Below are 18,550 nucleotides of genomic sequence, written 5' to 3' on the forward strand. Positions count from 1 at the left end.
ATTAATCTATTGTTTATGGACAAAATTCATGCAATATAGCTGAGATTAAAAAAAAAAAAAAAGTGAATTAAAGTGTAGTCATTTGGTTTTAATTTAATAACTTTCACAAAAATTTATTATTTAGGAATCAGTGCAGTACTTAAGAATGGGTGTCATTTTTAATAAAAATGTATGTTTCCTGTATGTGTGTGGTGTTTTTGTTTGAAGGGGGGTCTCTCATTACCAGAGCATTTGAGAGATAAAGTTTTTTTTTTTTTTTTTTGGGGAGTGTGTGTTTAAGCTTGGTTTGGGGGGATGGGGGGGTGGACAAGGATAGACCGCTTAATTAATAACCACATCCTTTTCTGTCTGACCTTAGCTAGTCACTCATGCTTTAGCTGGAGCTAGGTGCACTAGCAAATATTAGCAAATATTGATGTATAGCTCACAGGGTGGACATCCGTAACAAGGTTGAATGGGAATACAAGGATCCAAATTGCGGGAATCATCAAGTCGGGATAAGGTAAGAAGCATGTGGCGTATTTTATTATGATGAGTGTGTCGGTGTGTGTGTGTGCATGATGGCAAGTGAGATGTCTGATCAACAATCAACATGTTGGTAGTTAGAACACACACAATGTTTCTATGTGAATATGAAGTCATAAATTAAAATACATAATGTGGTCGTTTCTTGCCAAAATGAGGTACTCTTCCATCATCTAATGCAGGGGTCTCAAACTCAATTTACTTGGGGGCCACCGGAGCTTGGGTCTGGGTGAGACTGGGCCGCATCAGGTTTTCCAAAAAAAAAAAAAAAATGCATTTATTAAAAACAAAAAAATTAAAAAAACTTCACTTTGGTTCCAATTTTCTACAAGAAAAGCTCTGATAAAACATTCCACTTTTCTCAAATATCTTACTTTTTATTTTTCTACACAAAATAAGATGAAAAATAAATAAACAAATCAAGAATAAAGAAAATCTATCAATCAGTAATAAATAAATAAATATAATAATAATAATAAAACGGCAAATAATAAAAACTTAAGAAACCACATATAGTTGGTGGGTAGACAAATTATTTTTTTCAGATTAAAATGAACAAAGCATTATTAGAGCCCTGTAGACATGACAAAACACGACTATAGTCACATTTATACTCTTTTTATTTACAACATATTGCGCAACTGCAGGGTCTTGAGACACATGCTAACTCGCAAACTAGAGAGCTAGCGACCTAAACGGTAGCCTTCAAGTTATTTCCTTTAAACTTAAATAGCCAAAAACTTACCACTTCCACACGGATAGGGAGGATAACTATTAACAGTTATTTAACCTTTAACATGAACATTAATCAAACGTAATAATTTTTTCTGGGTACATGATACCATACAGCATCCATATCAAACTTGCGTGGGCCGCACTAACATTAAACTTTCATATCAAGGCGGGGGCCTCAAACTAGTGTCCTGCGGACCACATTTGAATAATAAGAAATATGCAAATAAGTACAAATATGAGTTTGGAAATCTATTATTCCCATCATGGGCTGCATGGTGGTTAGCACACAGACCTCACAGCAAGGATACCCGAGTTCAATTCCACCCTCGGTCATCTCTGTGTGGAGTTTGCATGTTCTCCCCGTGCATGCGTGGGTTTTCTCCGGGTACTCCGGTTTCCTCCCACATTCCAAAAACATGCTAGGTTAATTGGCGACTCCAAATTGTCCATAGGTATGAATGTGAGTGTGAATGGTTGTTTGTCTATATGTGCGCTGTAGACCTCACAGCAAGGACACCCGAATTCGACCCCCACTATAACAAAGGCTAAATACAGTCTTCCACAGTGGTGCGCAAACACCAGGTTGAGATGAGGCGGCAAGCCTCTCTTCAGATTGTGTCCTGTGATTGGCTGGCCACCAGTCTAGGGTGTACCCCGCCTCTCGCCCAAAGACAGCTGGGATAGGCTCCAGCACCCATGCGACCCTTGTGAGGACAAGCGGCAGAAAATGAATGAATGAAGATAGTAAAATATTAGCATGGCACAGTTTGACATGACAACAAAATACCATCATAACAATGAACACACAGTTTATCATATTTCCATTAAATTGTACATTTTATCCATAGAATTGTGCTGATTGCACTTGGAGCAGTAATAGCACACATACTTGGGGTATAAGAATACCATTTAAAAGGAGGAGTACATGCCAAAAAAGTGCCAACTATGCAACGAGTATCCCCACAGCAGCTAATCCATGAGTGGGTGAGACCATTTGACAGGCGTGCTGATGTGGAGACTCACCAGCTCATATTTAATGACTTTGCACTGTCACAGGCTGCTGAGTGTGGAACAGATCTTTTATCATGTCACTCTCGTTACAGCAGGAAACAGACACAAACTTCTGTGTGGTCCACTTTGACGTGACACGTTTCCTTCATGAATGAGTGGGTGGGCCCCGACATTGACGTGGTGGGACCACTGCAAATCCCACCCACCGATGAATTCTCCATTTCAGAGAGCTCCCATTTATTTGGTAAGTCTGCTTGACATGATGAGGGAGTCGTAAAGTTAGAACGCCGATCTATTTACATGACATTGACATGGTTGGAGAGTTTTGGGGACTTAAAAGTGAAAGCACGACATTGGTGGCTGCAACCGGCGTTGCCAATTTGGCGACTTTGTGGCGAAAACAGGCAACATTCCAAACCCTCTTGGTGACATATTTTCTCAAAAGTGACGGACCACAAATCTAGTGACTGTTTCTGACAATTTTGGGGACTTAAAAGTGAAAGCACACATTGTCCTGCAGGTGAGAAGTCTGCCCCGGCCCTAAAGCAGACACAAGACGTCAGTGCACAATCAGCTTCCGCAGCACACTGAGCACCGATCCCGCCAGGGTGACTCAATCAGGAAGTAAAAAAAAAATAAAAAATTAATTTTTTAAAATTTAAAATTTAAAATTTAAAATTTAAAATTTAAAATTTAAAATTTAAAATTTAAAATTTTTTATTTTTTATTTTTTATTTTTTATTTTTTATTTTTTATTTTTTATTTTTTATTTTTTATTTTTTATTTTTTATTTTAAATTTTAAATTTTAAATTTTAAATTTTAAATTTTAAATTTTAAATTTTAAATTTTTTATTTTTTATTTTAAATTTAAGAAATAATTTAATTTGGAATTTAATAAGCTCTGCTTCTTCCGACTCCTTTTAGACATGTGGAACTGTGAATTGATCTGAGTCTTGATCCAGTCATGATGTGCTATATATATATATATCGCTATATTGATATGGTACCCATTATGTCATTGGATGGTCATATCACCTGCTACTTGACAAAAAATCAACAACCCCCCCCCCCCCAAAAAAAAACATAAACTATATTAGGAAAGCAGGAAGTGAACAAATGTAACACTTACTGATTGTAAAAGTACCAGATGGAGGGGTAGGATTTAATAAGCTTTGCTTCTTCCTACTCCTTTTGGACATGTGGAACTGTGAACTGATTATGTGATGCATTCAATTGTAATCTGATGCATGTTCAAATGAAATTAAACCATTACCATTACCATTACCATGTAAAGGATCAGATCAGGGGCTCTAATCTGAGCCCTTCCTGAATGACAGAACTCCTCACTCTTTGTCTGAGGGCGAGTCCAGTCCAAGCTAGTCCTGCCCACAAGACACCAAGATACTTGAACTCCTCCACCTGGGGCAAGACCTCACTGCAGATTCAATGGCAAAGACCAAAATTCACCAGGAACAGACTCAACTTACTGGTGACAATGCGAACCAGGATCCAGACATGTTGTTTGGTCTATAGACAGTTCCACTTTAGGAAAATACGTGAAACAGAACTGGAGTTAGCAGAAACGAGGATGCTGAGGTTCTCATTGGGAGTGACCAGGATGGATAGGATCAGGAACGAGTCATCATAGGAATCATATGGACATTACATGTTTGAGACCAGACTGAGATGGTTGGGACAATATATTGGTAGAACGATGCTGCGTGTTGAGTTGCCAGGTAGGAGGCATAGATGAAGACCAAAGACCAGGATCCTATTCCGGTTCCAGCCATGTTGTTTAGTCTATAGACAGTTCCACTTAGGAAAATACGTGAAACAGAACTGGAGGTAGCAGAAATGAGGATGCTGATGTTCTCACTGGGAGTGACCAGGATGGATAGGATCAGGAACGAGTCATTATAGGAATCATATGGACATTACATGTTAGAGGCTAGACTGAGATGGTTGGGACAATATATTGGGAGAACGATGCTATGTTTCAAGTTGCCAGGTAGGAGGCATAGATGAAGACCAAAGACCAGGATCCTATTCCGGTTCCAGCCATGTTGTTTGGTCTATAGACAGTTCCACTTGGGAAAATACATGAAACAGAACTGGAGTTAGCAGAAACAAGGATGCTGAGGTTCTCATTGGGAGTGACCGGGATGGATAGGATCAGGAACGAGTCATCATAGGAATCATATGGACATTACATGTTCGAGACCAGACTGAGATGGTTGGGACAATATATTGGTAGAACGATGCTGCGTGTTGAGTTGCCAGGTAGGAGGCATAGATGAAGACCAAAGACCAGGATCCTATTCCGGTTCCAGCCATGTTGTTTAGTCTATAGACAGTTCCACTAAGTAAAATACGTGAAACAGAACTGGAGGTAGCAGAAATGAGGATACTGAGGTTCTCATTGGGAGTGACCAGGATGGATAGGATCAGGAACGAGTCATTATAGGAATCATATGAACATTACATGTTAGAGGCTAGACTGAGATGGTTGGGACAATATATTGGTAGAACGATGCTATGTTTCAAGTTGCCAGGTAGGAGGCATAGATGAAGACCAAAGACCAGGATCCTATTCCGGTTGTACAAAGACCGAATAGCACATACCAGGAACAATTGGTTGTTTTCACATATATTTAATGATATGTATACTTTATGGTGACAAAAGCACTAGCATGCTAGCTTGTAAACACACACCACACGGTAGCAGTCGGCCACATCCATTGCTGTGATCGGGTGATGACTTCATGTAGTATCCAGCTACTTGTAATGGAGAAATTGCATTGTATGGTTAATGAGTAGCTGTATCAACCTTTGTGCCCAGTTCGTTCTTAGGCAAGTGCCAAGTTGTCCAGAGCGTGACTTGCGGCTTCTGCGGTTCGAAATAAAGCTAACTTGAAAGAGACAATACTTCATAACAAGATGGTTAGTTAGTTAGAGACACAGATATATATATATATAAATATCAATTTTTGGTATCTCAGACATGGCCATGGGCAGAACCAAGTCTCCAAGAGGTCAGTGTTATGTTGAATTTTTTTTATATCTTTTTCATAGCAAATTTCAGCATCTGAGTACTTCTAAGATAGGATTTACATGCTGTTCTTTTAACAAAAATGTCAAGGAACCCTAGCTCTGGGAATCCCGAGTGTTGCAATATTAACATTGTATCAGTTTCCACAGTGGAGCTTGTTTTTGAGTTGAGCCAACTAGCAGTTAATCATTCATGGACTTACTGTACGTGTTGTGGGGGCTTACACATTATACTGTTGGTTTTCTCAGAAAGCGCTCAAAATAATTGAATTATCCAGTACATTATGCACACTGAGTATTATTAGCCTCTGAAAAAGGGTTTTAATAATATAGTGGTTAGACTGTATTGGTTAGTGATAGCGAGATGAAGCCCCATGAGGCTTCGAACCATTTAAGTCAACTGGTGTAACTGCCTCTCAGTCAGTGTATGCTGTCAGTTTTAAGTTCCTCCCTATTTTCATTTTTTGGTTCCTACCGAGGTGTATACAAGTTAATAAGGCGGAACTAATTTTGTGTAGAATCGTTGTTTCCACATGTGCATGTTTAATTGTTACACCAATAGAAATTAAGCTCAGTTGATGCCATTAGAGCTCAAAGGCGAATAGTTGCTAAAGGATTGAAGATCTTCTCTATAATTCCCTCCTAAATCATGTGTGAAGCCATTAAGGTAAAGTATATGTGTTTTGTATTGTTTTCCTTTCAGTCTCTTAGTGTCTTAGTTTAGTTATTAGCCTTATTAGTCTTATTAGTTATTGTATATTTGTATTATATGACGTGTAATTTATTGTATTTTGTATCCTTTGTACCCTTTTAGTTCTCACGTTGGTTTTGTAATAAATCCATCAGTAAAAGACAAGAACTAGTTACAACTGGTTCGAAAATTATTTCATTTCTTGAAGATTCATGTGCACACGAAACCACCTGCTGGCCTTGGATAGAATTACAGGCGGCTGGATCTTCATGTGTGATGATGCATTGAATGCTGATCTGTTTTGGTTTCTTGGAAATGAATATGTACGACAAAAAATTGTATAATTTGTAGATTCATCTACAAATATACAGTATATATAAAATACTGAATGTTTTCTTATGTCCATAAATGCCATGTATCATGTGATATGTCTCGCTTCATCATGGTTGTGTTGGTAATACTGTAATATATTAATATTATAATGTAGTACTATTAACGTTACCATGGACGGGTGAAGGTCCAGTTTCATCTTTTATGTTTATGAAAGGCACGTTAATGCCTGAACATGGATGAGGTGTTATTATTGTACCCAAACTCCTCGGTACACGCTTCGCGGAAGTGCCCACTCGATTACTCGACCTCTTGTAACATCACTAGTATTGGTGTACCTAATATTGTGGCATTATGTGTTCTTTGACATTTATGAAGAGAGGAATGAAGATTAGTCGCAGCAAAACGGAGGAGTATATGTGTGTGAATGAGAGGGACCCAAGTGGAAGAGTGAGGTTACAGGGAGAAGAGATACATTCATTCATTTTCTACTGCTTTTTCCTCACGAGGGTCACGGGGTTTGCCTATCCCTGCTGTCTTCAGGCGAGAGGCGGGGTACACCCTGGACTGGTCGCCAGCCAATCACAGGGCACATATAGACAAACAACCATTCACACTCACATTCATACCTATGGACAATTTGGAGTTGCCAATTAGAGAACATGCAAACTCCACACAGAGATGGCCGAGGGTGGAATTGAACCCTGGTCCTCCTAGCTGTGAGGTCTGTGCGCTAACCACTAGACCGCCGTGCCGCCCTAGAAGAGATACAGTAGATGGAAAATTTTAAGTACCTGGGGTCAACAGTTCGGAACACTGAAAATTGGGAAAATGAGGTGAAGAAGCGTGCGGGGACAGGATGGAACGGGTGGAGAAAAGTATCAGACGTGATGTTTGAGTTTCAGCTAAAATGAACGGAAAGGTAACAAAACTGTGGGGACACCAGCCATGTTGTTTGGTCTACGTATAGCCAGTGCCACTTCGTAAAATACAAGAAGCAGAACTGGAGGTAGCAAAGATCAGGATGCTGAGGTTCTCATTGGGAGTGACCAGGATGGATAGGATCAGGAACGAGTCATTATAGGAATCATAGGGACTTTAGATGTTAGAGGCCCCAAGACTGAGATGGTTGGGACAATATATTGGTAGAAGGATGCTGCGTTTCGAGTTGCCAGGTAGGAGGCGTAGATGAAGACCAAAGACCAGGATCCTATTCCGGTTCCAGCCATGTTGTTTGGTCTACGTATAGCCAGTGCCACTTTGTAAAATACAAGAAGCAGAACTGAAGGTAGCAGAGATCAGGATGTTGAGGTTCTCATTGGGAATGACCAGGATGGATAGGATCAGGAACGAGTCATTATAGGAATCATAGGGACTTTACATGTTAGAGGCCCCAAGACTGAGATGGTTGGGACAATATATTGGTAGAAGGATGCTGCGTTTCGAGTTGCCAGGTAGGAGGCGTAGATGAAAACCAAAGAGGAGGCTTATGGATGTAGTGATGGAGGACATGAGGGGAGTTGGTGTGATGCTTCAGACAATATATGAATGAACACATTATGCTTATTTTACTATGATTCCATTGGATATTTGTGTACAATAAAACAAAAACTTGCCCATAAAAGAATCCCAAAACTATATTCCATTTCTCCTTTTATTCTTGCAGATATTCTGTCCGATCAGAGCAATCCTCTGCTCCAGGACCCTGACATGTTACCTTTCACCAGCTACCCAGGCATGCAGTATTCTAACATGGAGCCGCCCATGTCCACAATGCCATACTACTGCACTCAGAACTATTATCCTCAGTACAGTGGAGAAGAATGGTATTCTCAAAGTGGGCTATACGAACTAAGGAAAACAACACTGGAGGACAGCTATGATGGTGACAGGGTGGAGGTGTCCGCTGTCGTGCCTGCTGTATGCAAGAGGAACCGGCATATGACCCAGGCTGGACGGCTCAAAGGGGAGGAGCTTTGTGTCGTGTGTGGAGACAAGGCATCGGGCTACCACTATAACGCTCTCACCTGTGAGGGATGTAAAGGTAAGAGCAGATGAAGGTCAAGGCGGACTTTATATCACAGGGCACATATGATAATTTTATATTAACAGTCATATTCACACCATCGCTGCATCAAATGACTCAGTGACTTGGAATAAACAGGATATTACTCATATGCCACGTCATTAGAACCATTTGCATTCTTTGTTATATAAAAATTAGGCGTGTCACAAGACAGATGAGATTTTAAGTACAATTTAAAAATATGACTGGACAAACTTTTTAATTTAACCATGTCACAAAACAATGCATGTGTGTTTTGAAATATTTATAAATATTATGGTGCATTATTAAAAAAAAAAACCTTAAACTGTATTATGGAAAGCAGGAAGTGAACAAATGTAACACTTACTTATTGTAAAAGTACCAGATGGAGGGGTAGGATTTAATAAGCTTATCCTCACGAGGGTCGCGGGGGTGCTGGAGCCTATCCCAGCTGTCTTCTACACCCTGGACTGGTGGCCAGCCAATCACAGGGCACATATAGACAAACAACCATTCACACTCACATTCATACCTATGGACAATTTGGAGTCGCCAATTAACCTAGCATGTTTTTGGAATGTGGGAGGAAACCGGAGTACCCGGAGAAAACCCACGCATGCACGGGGAGAACATGCAAACTCCACACAGTGATGACCGAGGGTGGAATTGAAACCTGGTCTCCTAGCTGTGAGGTCTGCGCGCTAACCACAAGACCTCTGTGCAGCCCTACCGTTATGATAATATATAATAATAATTATTATTAATAATAATATATAATTATAATGCATCTTTCACTCTGTAAAGTTGTGCAATTGCCGTTTGTGACATGTGTGTTCTCACAGGTAATTCGTCCTGTCTGTCAAACATTTGCAGCATTTCTTGAAATGCTTGCTTTTTAACTGTATTAAAGAGTAGCATTTCTTTAGCAATGACTGTGGGAACGTACACAATTTGTGTGCCACTGATAACTAGCGGCGGTCGAGTGGTTAGCGAGCAGACCTCACAGCTAGGAGACGAGGGTTCAATTCCACCCTCGGCCATCTCTGTGTGGAGTTTGCATGTTCTCCCCGTGCATGCGTGGGTTTTTTTCCGATTACTCCGGTTTCCTCCCACATTCCAAAAACATGCTAGGTTAATTAGCGACTCCAAATTGTCCATAGGTATGAATGTGAGTGTGAATGGTTGTTTGTCTATATGTGCCCTGTGATTGGCTGGCCACCAGTCCAGGGGTGTACCCCGCCTCTCGCCCAAAGACAGCTGGGATAGGCTCCAGCACCCCCGTTTTTGATTCAGCTCTTATATCGAAACGTATGAGACATTCACACTTTCACACTGACCTTTTCCAGTGTCATAGTGCAGTCTTAAGGTAATCGTACACTGTGAAGTCAGACAATAGCAGGAGCTCTCTGCAGCTTGCCCGTCTCACCGTGTGACTAAGAATAGGTTCAGGTACCTCCTCTCTCGCTAACGCTGTTGTCAGATAGGATGGAATAGAATAGATTGGGTTTCCTCTCAACTTTCTGCTGTACAATACAAGAGCAACATGAGCTCTGTTACATTAGTGCATGGTATTGTTCTGTCACAATGTCCGATAACTGTTCCAAAGTTCTCCTGTGCGTGTGTGTGTGTGGAGAGATCGTGGAAAAATGCCATTTGGATACACATTGTTGCATGGGGACATAATTAGAACAGGGGAGTCGTTGCCAAACGTTGACAAACGATAAACGATTAACTGAGGCAAATAACTCAGTAGCTATCGGTGCCTCATTTTCGGTGCTAAATGAATGCACTCAAACAAGTGCTTGTGTGCAAGTAACGTCTTTTATGTAACGTAGCATGTCGACAAAGTCTGACCGTGTTATTGCTGACCTTAACGCACCAGCGAGAGCCAAACTCTGAACATCAACACTCTAACAAAAGCAGGTTGTTCCACTCGCTGACTCGATGCTTGCATGTGTGATTAACTAACAAACAAGGGTGGTCTAAGGTAAGGGAAATCTAACATCAGCACAGTTGTGTATCGATTATCACAGTGTGATGATTGTACTTTAAAATATTTTCTTAAGCATTTTGACTGGGTTGTGTTTTGTTTTGTTTTGTTTAATTTTAATTTTAATTTTAATTTTAATTTTAATTTTAATTTTAATTTTAATTTTAATTTTAATTTTAATTTTAATTTTAATTTTAATTTTAATTTTAATTTTAATTTTAATTTTAATTTTAATTTTAATTTTAATTTTAATTTATATATATTATATTATATATATTTATATATATATTCCCCATCATAAAAAAATTCAGTTTTAATTTTAATTTTAATTTTAATTTTAATTTTAATTTTAATTTTAATTTTAATTTTAATTTTAATTTTAATTTTAATTTTAAATCATTAGTGAATTACTAATAATTTTATTAAAAATAGTGAAGTATTTAAAATTACTCTATGTTCAACATGCATGTCACAAAATACAAAAATAAAAATACTAGGGATGTCGGTACCAATAAATATCGACCCAATATCAGCATAAAAATGTGATATTGGTATTGGATTTTTCATTTCCCCAATCATAAAAAACGATATTTAAAAAATGCTGTATACAACACATATGTGTTCATTCCACCACAGGATATATGTCATGTTACAGGTATTGGTAGCGGCTGATATCGGAATCAAAAATTGAGACTTGGACGATATCGGCAAAAAAGCCAATATCGGACATCCCTAAAAAATACAATATTTTTTTTTACTACTTACTTTACTACTTAATACTTTTTTTTAAAATACCGTTTCAGCACCAGTATCATTTCCATACCAAATTGGCAGCAGTATTGGATAATATATTAACAATTCCCAACCTTAGTCCAAAGTGCAGCCTACAGCTTATTTTTATTGGCCTTGGTATATTATAAAAATCTAATAAAATCATTATTAATGACATACATATATTATCCGATGTTACACTGATTTGGTTTGTCACCTGTAACGAGATATCAAGGTTTTGTTCATATCTCATAGCATTCATTGCATAGCATAATTATTTTAGCAAATTAAATGCCTCACATATATCATTAAGTTGATAATGTTTCATATCAATCATATTTCTGCAGCGTACATGTATGTCTTCATCTGACTTTCTTCTTTCGTCTATATTTTGAAGGTTTCTTCAGGCGGAGCGTGACAAAGAATGCTGTGTACAAGTGCAAAAGTGGAGGAAACTGCGAGATGGACATGTATATGCGAAGGAAATGCCAGGAATGCCGACTCAGGAAATGCAAGGAGATGGGCATGTTGGCAGAGTGTGAGTTTTAACTGTTTAGAGCCTGAGATGAACTTTTTGGGTAAAAAATGCAAGGGGTTTTCTGCAAGGAGAGTTTCTATATAAGGAAGTCTAACCCTTTGTGACATCACAAAGGAACGGTTTGACCACGCCTTTTCAAACCGAGCGTTTTCAGCCATCCCAGACTTCTTTCAGGGCTCACTTCCAAATACGTAAACCTCATTATCTGAAACTTTGGCATCGTTTAATACAAGAATACAACATTCTAACTACATTTATAGGTCAGAAAAGTGGAAAAAGCATAATAGGTCCCCTTTAAATCAAGGTCAATATATAGTATATGTCAAACTGTGAGCAAGTCATTCACATTTTAGCTTTATGTTATTAGCGACAAACAAATGACCGTATTTTCCGGACTATAAGTCCCACTTTTTTTCATAGGTTGGCTGTTCCTGCGACTTATACTCCAGAGCGACTTATAAATGTTACATAAACACTGGACACCTTTTCTGTTTATGTTTATTTTTTGTGTAGCTGAATAACCATTGTGTTAGCATATCTTACACCTATTCAGCCTGTTCTCTATTCTTTTATTGTTAGAACTTGCCTTCCAAGAGGACATAATGTCTGTTTTGTAAAATAAATTACCCGCAAAAAATGCGACTTATACTCCAGTGCGACTTATGTATGTTTTTTTCTACCTAATTATGCATTTTTGGCCTTGTGCGACTTATACCTCGGAGCGACTTATAGTCCAGAAAATAAGGTAGTCTAATGTGGTGGGACTTTGATAAAGAATACCTCAAAATCTAAAGTTGCCCATATTGTCGACTGCAGGTCTTTTTACAGAGATCCAATGTAAATCCAAAAGACTGCGGAAAAACACCAAGGCCTCCCCAGGACAGTCGACTGGAGACGAGACAGAAGGGGCGGATAGCAAAGAAGTCACGTCAACCACCAAAATCTCACAGGTTCAGTCATTTACTAAATCAAAATAAAATGAATTTATTAGTCATTTCTTCAAGTTGCCTCATTGAATTATTTACATTTTCGCATTTAAATGATGTATAGCTTTTATTGATTTGTACATGTAAGTTTTAGTACCCCTGCAAAACTGTGTGTGAATTTGTCAGAAGAAATGGTAATGGTAATGGTTTAATTTCACTTGAACATGCATCAGATTACAATTGAATGCATCACATAATCAGTTCACAGTTCCACATGTCCAAAAGGAGTAGGAAGAAGCAAAGCTTATTAAATCCTACCCCTCCATTTACAATCAGTAACTGTTACATTTGTTCACTTCCTGCTTTCCTAATATAATTTTAATTTAAATTTTAATTTAAATTTTAATTTTAATTTTAGTTTTAGTTTTAGTTTTAGTTTTAGTTTTAGTTTTAGTTTTAGTTTTAGTTTTAATTTTAACTTTAATTTTAATTTTAATCTGGTACTTTTACAATCAGTAACTGTTACATTTGTTCACTTCCTGCTTTCCTAATATAGTTTAAGGTATTGTTTATTTATATATTTAATTTAATTTAATTTAATTTAATTTAATTTAATTTAATTTAATTTAATTTAATTTAATTTAATTTAATTTAATTTAATTTAATTTAATTTAATTTAATTTAATTTAATTTAATTTAATTTAATTTTTATCAACTGCTTGTATTGTTTCTTGAATTGGCTCATGGTTGTGCATTGTTTGAGAAATTAAACATAATTTTCCCCTTCTTTTGTTATCCAGGGAAAAATGACTAAAGAGCAACATGCACTCGTGAAAGCCATCGTAGAAGCTTACAACAGGCATCAAATTCCTCAAGAAGTGACCAAAAAGCTGGTATAAAATTTGATTTTTATCCAAGGACACAATCTATGAAAACCTAATTACCTGATTTTTGTTTCATCTTAATGTCATTTCTGCTTATTGTTGTTTTTTTTATTGCTAGCTTCAAGATCAGTACAGCGCTGAGGAAAACTTTCTCCTTTTAACAGAAATTGCAACAAGTCAAGTCCAAGTTCTGGTTGAGTTTACAAAAAACATCCCAGGTTTTTTTTTTTTTTTCCCCCTCGTCAACATGCAGCACATAAACATGTACAATATGAACTTACATGTGCGTGTTTTTTTTTTATCACAGGTTTCCTGTCTTTGGATCACGAGGATCAGATTGCTCTACTGAAAGGTTCGGCAGTGGAAGCCATGTTTCTACGTTCCGCTCAAGTTTTTAGCCGCAAGATGCCAAGCGGGCACACAGAAGTTTTGGAGGCGAGGATACGCAAGAGTGGTGAGTCCAGTGAAATAATGTTTAATATCAGTATTACAGTAATTCAGACTTCAATAATAAAATCACACATACAAATGTTTAGCGTTGATGCAGCGTCAATCTCCTGATGCATCATCTTGTTATTTCGTGACGAATGGAGTCAAGTCCTCCATGTATAATTCATCATAGCAGCTGAGACGTGCATGTTGTTGACCTGTTGATCTCTGGACTGGTTTAGGTTACGTTGGTGCGCACACTGTTACTGGGTTTCATTTTGGCATGTGTGTACTCATGGCAGGTAAAAAGGGAATATTTGTTGTCACTGCAAGCAGAGTGACGACATTCAAAACTGTGACAAAATCTTGTATTTTTAAACTTTATTTATCAACAGAACATGAACTTATTGACCTATGAGTGTTAGTTTGATTTTGTGTGGTGGTAAACTACAGTACATTACTGATGAACTCCATGTACATCTTATTTATGGTAATGGTAATGGTTTTATTTCATTTGAACAAGCATCAGATTACAATTGAGTGCATCACATAATCAGTTCACAGTTCCACATGTCCAAAAGGAGTAGGAAGAAGCAAAGCTTATTAAATCCTACCCCTCCATCTGGTACTTTTACAATCAATAACTGTCACATTTGTTCACTTCCTGCTTTTCTAATATAGTTTACATTTTTTTAAATCAAAAAACTTCTTTGTTTATTTTTTTATATATATTTATTTATTTCAAAAACAAAATTTTAATTTTACAAAATAAGATTTTAAGAACATTTTAAGAATATTTTAAGAAAATTTTAAGAAAATTTTAAGAACATTTTACGAACATTTTAAGAACATTTTAAGAACATTTTAAGAAAAAGAAAATTTTAAGAAAAAGAAAATTTTAAGAAAATAAATTTTTAAATGTTAAGAAAATGTTGAGAAAATGTTAAGAAAATTTTAAGAAGATTTTAAGAATATTTTAAGAAAATTGGAAGAAAATTTTAAGAACATTTTAAGAAAATTTTAAGAAAAAGAACATTTTAAGAAAAAGAACATTTTAAGAAAAAGAAAATTTTAAGAAAATAAATGTTTAAATGTTAAGAAAATGTTGAGAAAATGTTAAGAAAATGTTAAGAAAATGTTAAGAAAATTTTAAGAACATTTTAAGAACATTTTAAGAACATTTTAAGAAAATTTTAAGACAATGTATGGCTATATATATTGATGAACAGATGTATTATAATGCACGACCCCATCAGTCAGCTGTTGTTAATTTTTCAGGCTGAACAAAATGCACACTTGTGGGCTTTTTGGCTTTGCTTTGCAAACAATTTTAACCTCGACAGTATGCCGACACATTGGAAATACTAACATCTATCATGCTAACAGCTACCATGCCAATAGCATGTATGAGAACTCCTCCCGCGAAAATAAATGGCCTGGAACAAGAAGTGTATTATTGTTTGTAAACCCCCCCGGCCAGGGTTACATGTAATACATACATGGAATATCAAAGTGCTACAAACCATATAAGGAAGTCCGCCTCCTGTGACATCACAAAGGAACAGCTTTACCACGCCTTTTGAAAACGAGCCATCTCAAACTTTTTTCATGGCTCACTTCCAAATGTGGTCTGTGTGTACCCTGTGATTGACAGGTGACTAGTTCTACCGTGACCCTAATAAGGACATGCAATGGATGTGTTGCATTGCTAAACAATAGCAGCCTCTATTGGTTATTGCGTTGCAGTGTTACAGAACATGTGGAGATCTATTGGGGTACTGCACACCCACGTCCTGATAAAATGCATACAGAGTTTGCGAAAATAAAATATTTATGCGAGGTGCCATCATGTCAGTCAAGCTGGACAGTTAGACGGTACTTCACCGCGTCCCCAGGCGCCCCCTCGGCTGTGAATAGTGGTGAGCAGAAACATTCAACCTAAAGGCCAACCAGGGAGAACGAGGAAGCAAAGCTGTCTGAAACGACCCATTGTTCCTTATCGATACATCAAGAGTGCTATTGTTCAATTTTCTCTCTCTCTTGGGCTCCCCTGGCATTTGCCCGAATGCTTGATGACAGATATCCTCAGCTATTTGGAAAATGTCTGCACGACTGCCAATGTGATTGATTAAAATGAATGACCAAGAAATAATTTAACATTAATAACTTGGAATAAATTACACTGTAATATGAGGAAACACGGGATGGTACGGAATGGTAAGATTAGCTTAAAAAAGCCCTGGCATATGGCTCTATCGACAAGACAAAGGTTATTTGTGAGTTGTCATGGAGTACATTCAGAAGAGAGAAAGTACTGGAGCACTATGGGTATTATTTTATTATCATTTATACAGTGATACATTAGCATGCAAATGATTTTGATATTATTTTTTTTTTCCTTTCAACTGCAAGCAAAAATTTGGTTTACGAGCTTCTACTTCACGGCGGGCATAGCCGAGTCGACTGTGTTTGTTTGTTTTTTATACATTGAAGTCCTTTTTGTGCTGAACTGTTTACAAAAACCAGAATGTTTCATCAACAAAAATGTGTATTAAAAAATGTAAAATGATATTTCATACTTTTTAAATCTGTGATTAATCATGAATTAACTGTGGCTAAAATGTGATTAATCATGATTAAAAAAAATTTAAATCTATTTTTCTCATTTTTGCTGTTTTTTTATGTTATTGTATTTCTACAATGTGCTGGGGCCAATAAAAAAATAACCTGTGGGCTGCAAATAGACCCCAGGCTGCCCTTTGGACACCCTTGGGCAAGGTTACTGTATCTACAGGATTAATTTTGATACGCTACTTTTTGTCTTGACCCGGGACAATAAAATATGACATAGTTGAGGTATAAACTTTTTTAACACTTGTGTAAAATTAAAATTAAAATTAAAATTAAAATTAAAATTAAAATTAAAATTAAAATTAAAATTAAAATTAAAATTAAAATTAAAATTAAAATTAAAATTAAAATTAAAATTAAAATTAAAATTAAAATTAAAATTAAAATTAAAATTAAATAAAAACCAGTCCAGGGTGTACCCCGCAGCTGGGATAGGCTCCAGCACCCCCCGCGACCCCCGTGAGGAAAAAGCGTTAGAAAATGAATGAATGAATTAAAATTAAATTTAAATTAATTAATATTAATTAATATTAATTAATATTAATTAATATTAATTAATATTAATTAATATTAATTAATATTAATTAAAATTAATTAAATTAATTAAAATTAATTAAAATTAATTTAAAAAATAACTCAAATTATATTAGGAAAGCAGGAAGTGAACAAATGTAACAGTTACTGATTGTAAAAGTACCAGATGGAGGGGTAGGATTTAATAAGCTTTGCTTCTTCCTACTCCTTTTGGACATGTGGAACTGTGAACTGATTATGTGATGCATTCAATTGTAATCTGATGCATGTTCTAATGAAATAAAACCATTACCATTACCATTACCAAATGTTCTTAAGCAAAAAAATATATTTTTCTAATTTACTGTGATAGTATGTACTGTTGTTTTTCAGGTATATCAGAAGAGTTTATCGCTCCGATGTTCAACTTTTACAAAAGCATTGGTGAGCTCCATATGCGGCAGGAAGAGAAAGCCCTCCTCACCGCCATAACCATCCTGACACCAGGTGAGCTGCGACCAATGGATTCACATATAGTGAAATATAAAATCAATCAAACATCAAAATAAACATTTCCTCTCTAGACCGACCTTATGTGAAGGATCAACATGCCGTGGAAAGACTGCAGGAGCCCTTACTGGACGTGCTGAGGAAGTTGTGCGTCTTGCATCATCCGCAGGAACCTCAGTACTTTGCACGTCTTCTGGGGCGGCTGACCGAGCTGAGAACTCTCAATCATTATCATGCAGAAATGCTCGCATCCTGGAGGATGAACGATCATAAATTCACACCGCTGCTCTGTGAGATATGGGATGTGCAGTGACAGCGCGGGAAAAGGAAAATGTAACATGGACATTTTAACTTGAAACATACGTAGTCACGGTCCACAGTTCATATACTGTATGGTGTCTATCAACTCATATACTGTATGTGTTTCTAATAAACTCCCGCACAAACAACTTGCTTGGTTGCCAGTTGTAGTTGCCTAATTTACAAATTCCAATAGTTTTGGATTTTCAGTGCTAAAATTTTTAAATCTCTACATTAATACATAATAAATGATCATATTACTTTGAACACTGTAACATTGTACATTGTGTACCATTGTGTTTTTTTGATAGACTACTTTGATCCTTTGAATAACTACACAAAACTGTTATTTTATTGGCTTCCTGTATGCTTGAATGGTACACAAGCTTCTAGCGCTACAGTTAGCACACAAAAGTCAAATCTATAGTCTAATCAACAGACTAACAATTAGCATTTTAGCAACACTAGCTAGGCGTTTTTATAGCTATAGTTTTTTTTTATTAGCTTTTTTTTTTCGAATATACATTTTTATAAATTTTTGTTTCATTTTATTTCTACAATTATACTTTTACATACACAGTAAATGGCTTCTAAATTCAGTCTTTTGTGTCTTTCTCTTAAAAAGAAGTTAAAAATAAACATATTTTTTAATCTATGTGAAAATATATTG

General features: G+C 36.6%; 1 protein-coding gene across 4 annotated transcripts; it reads left to right on the forward strand.

Moving 5' to 3' along the window:
- The first annotated feature begins 345 nt into the window (after positions 1-345).
- Positions 346-18,108, forward strand: nr1h4 (nuclear receptor subfamily 1, group H, member 4). Of its 4 annotated transcripts, none has more exons than XM_058076486.1 (10): positions 346-502; positions 2,367-2,515; positions 8,008-8,385; positions 11,547-11,687; positions 12,504-12,637; positions 13,414-13,506; positions 13,616-13,715; positions 13,805-13,951; positions 17,464-17,577; positions 17,655-18,103. In XM_058076486.1, the coding sequence occupies exons 2-10, from the start codon at positions 2,419-2,421 to the stop codon at positions 17,891-17,893; spliced, it is 1,443 nt and encodes a 480-aa protein (XP_057932469.1). In that variant the 5' UTR covers positions 346-502; positions 2,367-2,418; the 3' UTR covers positions 17,894-18,103. The 4 variants fall into 4 exon arrangements, with proteins under 4 accessions (XP_057932469.1, XP_057932468.1, XP_057932471.1 ...); XM_058076485.1 differs by having other exon boundaries at positions 2,364-2,515; positions 17,655-18,102; XM_058076488.1 differs by lacking the exons at positions 346-502; positions 2,367-2,515 and adding an exon at positions 5,262-5,304 and having other exon boundaries at positions 17,655-18,108.
- The last annotated feature ends 442 nt before the right edge of the window (positions 18,109-18,550 follow it).

Source organism: Doryrhamphus excisus, chromosome 6, assembly GCF_030265055.1.
Source record: "Doryrhamphus excisus isolate RoL2022-K1 chromosome 6, RoL_Dexc_1.0, whole genome shotgun sequence".
Lineage (NCBI taxonomy): Eukaryota > Metazoa > Chordata > Actinopteri > Syngnathiformes > Syngnathidae > Doryrhamphus > Doryrhamphus excisus.

What these genes read in the sequence shown, in the direction of transcription:
- nr1h4 (XM_058076486.1), top strand. Translation starts at nt 2,419, where the DNA reads ATGAATGAGTGGGTGGGCCCCGACATTGACGTGGTGGGACCACTGCAA. An exon ending in GTTTACAAAAAACATCCCAG is followed by an intron (nt 13,716 to 13,804) that starts GTTTTTTTTTTT and finishes TTTTTATCACAG; the next exon opens with GTTTCCTGTCTTTGGATCAC. An exon ending in CATAACCATCCTGACACCAG is followed by an intron (nt 17,578 to 17,654) that starts GTGAGCTGCGAC and finishes TTTCCTCTCTAG; the next exon opens with ACCGACCTTATGTGAAGGAT.